The following is a 1,735-nucleotide window of genomic DNA, read 5'->3' as shown; positions in this document are numbered from 1 at the left end:
TTGGAGATTTGGACTGGAGTATTCAGGGCAACCCATCTCTGGGGTGTAGTAGTTAACGCGTTGGACTCTTGATGTGGAGTAAGTATTGTTAGAGGTTGGTGGTTCGAGTCAAGGTCAAGTCTGTATTTAACGACATTCCTTTGAAATTCCTTTCTTTTTTACCCATGACTAGAAGGCAGTCTACTGGCCTCTTTTAAACACAACTGGCGTCCAGTAACATTTCAGTCCCTGACCTAGGGTATGACCATTTGACCATGAAGAGTGCTGGTATGTCCGTACTTTCACTCAGTCGAGTGACCGCCGAACCCACCTTAGAGTAAAGTTAGAAATAGATAAGGTAGTGAGTGAGTTGAAACAGCGTGGCCGATGGCCCAGCTATTTCCTACTGCTTGACCTTGATTAAAAAAGAATAGATAGGTATTTTCTAGCATGTCGAGTTTTCTGAAGATCAAATTCCATGTCTGGGCTGTCATTTGAACCCACGCTCTTTTCCAAGTGAATATCTAAAGTAGTCGTGTAAAGCTATGTTCAGATTGTTTAGGGTGAATCAAGTTGTCTCCGTGGTAGTGGTCAAGCTCGCCAGGTAAACAGGAGGGCGTGGGTTCAATCCCAGCCGATGTATGCTAATTTATCCCCAACATTATTTGAGAAACTCACGGTGGATTTCACCATTTTTTTTTTCAGCTCCTAGAAGGCCTGCCTGTTAAGCTAAGAACCTGTTAAGTTCTTTGAACCTGTTAAGTTCTTTGATTTGTATGGGCTAATAGGGCTTATTAAGCTAACAGGCTGTTAGGAGCTAAAAAAAAGCTTTATAACGATGAGCATGTGGCGCGAGTATTGTACAATAGTATCGTTCAGCGGTGTACTTCCCCTGAGTCTATGGACGAGGTAATAATCGCACGAGTACTAGTTTACTCCCAAAATTTTGGGTCTATGTATTTTAAAAACATATGCCAGCCTAGTTAGCTTGGTTGGTAGCGCGTTTGCCTTGTAAGCACCAGGCCACGGGTTCGATTCCCGCCCGGGGCGGATTTTATCCTGAAGGCATAATGTTCGTTCTTGGAAGGGCTGGCTTTTTCATATCCTGTCTTCCTTCTTTCTTCGATTTCGGGACGATAAGACCCTAGCAGCAGTTACAGTTCCCTCTGTCAAACCTCTTCAAAGAAAAATGAAAATAAAAACGTATGAATTTACTCCGCTGAAACAAGATCACATACGAGTTTACTCCGCTACGCTGGGATTGGGGATTTTATTATTTCCCTTGTCCTCCAGTGGGCTTTTTGACAGTTAAGTCACTACATATTATCCCATAATGTTCTAATTCGACTCGTTCCCTCTCTCTCCCTAGGTATCCCCTTACTCTCCTCTTCAGTTCCCGCTGTCTGACGAGCAGTACGCACACCTACTCAAGGACATGCCCCCCGGACATCCCACCATGGAGAACAGGAACTATTCGTACGAGGACCATCCTCCCCCGCCACCAACACTCACTCCTACCCTCTCCACACAGGTGAGTTGAGACGAAGCTTACCTACCAGAATAAGCTGATAATCACAGATTACTTACTTATTACTTGTTTTAAAGGTCAGGTTAAAGGTCAGTTTTCTTGACACTCTTCACCGCCCAAACTCTGAACGGAATTGGGTACTTGTTTAATACACGTCATGTTTTTTTTTTTTTTTAGTAAGGACATAACTAGGAAAACAACACATTTGCTACACCTTGGAAAATAATT

The 1,735-nt window shown here is 43.3% G+C and overlaps 1 protein-coding gene across 1 annotated transcript; it reads left to right on the top strand.

Moving 5' to 3' along the window:
* Window positions 1–254: 254 nt before the first annotated feature.
* LOC103522776 lies at window positions 255–1,510 on the top strand (the record flags this gene model as incomplete). Its single annotated transcript, XM_008487869.1, has 3 exons — window positions 255–316; window positions 786–888; window positions 1,349–1,510. Coding segments are annotated over exons 1-3 (327 nt in total), but the record flags the coding sequence as incomplete, so codon positions are not given.
* Window positions 1,511–1,735: the final 225 nt, after the last annotated feature.

Source organism: Diaphorina citri, unplaced genomic scaffold, assembly GCF_000475195.1.
Source record: "Diaphorina citri unplaced genomic scaffold, Diaci psyllid genome assembly version 1.1 scaffold11099, whole genome shotgun sequence".
Classification (NCBI taxonomy): Eukaryota; Metazoa; Arthropoda; class Insecta; order Hemiptera; family Psyllidae; genus Diaphorina; species Diaphorina citri.
This window is presented reverse-complemented; position numbering and strand designations above follow the sequence as displayed.